The sequence below is a fragment of the Morchella sextelata genome, assembly GCF_020137385.1.
Source record: "Morchella sextelata strain SCLS chromosome Unknown scls_28, whole genome shotgun sequence".
Classification (NCBI taxonomy): Eukaryota; Fungi; Ascomycota; class Pezizomycetes; order Pezizales; family Morchellaceae; genus Morchella; species Morchella sextelata.
The window spans coordinates 118,582-120,534 of record NW_025408643.1 but is presented as its reverse complement, the minus strand read 5'-3'; the positions used below and the strand labels follow the sequence as shown (position 1 = coordinate 120,534).

The window sequence follows — 1,953 nt, the reverse complement described above, 5'->3', positions numbered from 1 at the left end:
CCCCGAAATCTAGATCCCCTCCCTACCTCCTTCCTCTCGCACACACTCTCACTCTGGTTTCTCCACACTTCGGTGGTGGAGTAACCGAAAATACATTTTTTCTTTCTTTTTTGCCTTTTTTTTTTTCTTTTCCTTTTGAGTGGATGGATGGGTGCGAGGGTGGGCCATGGGAGGGAGACCATGGAAGAAGGCTAACCAAACTGACCCTCGACAATTGTGGAGATGGATGCAATGCAAGGGCTGCTCGTGCTGCTTGCTTGGTGCAACGATAGAGGAGAGCAGTCTAGCTGCTTGGGGACATGACATGCTCTATTCTTGTGCGACGACCCTGGGTTGGTAAGAAGGGTAGAGTAGGGTGCTGTAGGTACTCTACCGAACTGTAAACCCCATCTCAGCCTACAATTCATATCCGACGATAGACGCTCAAGACCTATACATACTCAAAAGAGAGGGTGAAGGTGAAAGAAAATAAAGTTCATTTTTTTATTTTCCACCACTAGGGTACGTGCGTGTATGTACTCCGCTTTCTGCATTTCTTTTCTAGCTGCAGTCAGCGCGCAGCGCAAATATGGAATTCAATGTATTGTCTTTTTGGCGCCGGTAGATATTTTGCATTTATTCTTTTGCGTTTTCTGGAGCCGTACTCCAGAAACGCAACGTAAACAGATGCGCATATCATTATGCCATGCCATGCCATGCTTCCTCCCGGCCCGGCGCCGGCGGCCTTATTTCTACTCTTTCTCCAGGCCATAGATACTCAGATGCTCTGGGGTGCTTTACACAAGGACATCTCTCACCTCACATTCCTACCTAGAGTAGAGTACCTGTACCCCAAATTGCAGAGTCTGTACGTACGTTACGGCAGATTCTCGGTAGTGTAGATATAGAGTGGAGTATCGTGAACGGAGAATCCGGAGATTCGCGAATCAAAAGCAACACAGTGCCCAAAATATGGTGCTGCCAAGCTGGCAATAAGAGCCGAGTTTTTGAAAGAGAAGGAGGAGGAGGAGGCGTTTAACATACTCACCGCAGCGCAGTTCACGATGATTATGGTATTTATGGTTTTGATGTACATATATATTACCATGGCCTGGTATGGTATCGTGTACCACATTGCAATGGCCCAATTGCAACCGGCCAGTAGGAGTGTAGGAGATGTGGCGGCGGGCGTGGTCGAATCTAGAATTCGAATTGGGGTAGATATGATGACAATTGTGAGGGAGGTGAGTGAGCGATCATGAGTAGACAGAGAGGGCACCATAAATAACACCTAAAGTAAGGATTATTCCATCGCTATCTGGCTTTTGCAACAAAGAAGGAGGAGGAGGTCGAGGGATTTCGTGAGTGTCAATGACAGATTAAGGCGCCGGTCGTGGGTCAATTGCGTTGTGTGGTGGTAGTGGGTGGTGTGTGGGGAACACACCCACCACCACCACAACACTCACAAAACCCACACCTAGACAAAAACTCACGATACCTCCCTCACCCACTCCCTCTACCTCTAGCCTAACCAGCCAGTCCAGCCAGCCAGCTGTCGGTATGAAACCAAAAGCGGTGAGTGGCATAGATTGATTTCAAAGAATTAGGGGGGGCGTAGGCGTAGCCTCTAGCTGTGCGAACACTCAAATCCCGACTTCACCCTCGGTGAATATGTTCAACACATTAATTTGTGTGCATCACTTTTTTTTCTCCTCCTTATCCCCGAACGAACAACAACACACCAAAAAAAAAACATCGTGAGATTTGCTTTTTCTTAGTCCACCCCCTCATATGGGCCACCAAATATGGAACCAAATATGGGGCCGCGAAACTGTACTCGCATATCCCCCCTCCCTTTCCTTTGGCCTTCACACCCCCGCCGCGAATTGCCACGCATGAGCTCCAGAGAGAGAAAGGGCATGGCATGGGGGTTTCTACTTACTCTAGAGTGATCTAGAGTCTAGAGTAGAAGTA

The 1,953-nt window shown here is 48.2% G+C and overlaps 1 protein-coding gene across 1 annotated transcript; it reads left to right on the top strand.

Annotated features, from left to right (window-relative positions):
• Positions 1-1,085: 1,085 nt before the first annotated feature.
• On the top strand, positions 1,086-1,400 carry H6S33_008734 (uncharacterized protein; the record flags this gene model as incomplete). The annotated part of the gene is made up of 2 exons (XM_044840189.1): positions 1,086-1,223; positions 1,281-1,400. 2 exons carry the CDS (start codon positions 1,086-1,088, stop codon positions 1,398-1,400), a joined length of 258 nt encoding a protein of 85 aa, XP_044687590.1.
• Between the last annotated feature and the right edge of the window lie 553 nt (positions 1,401-1,953).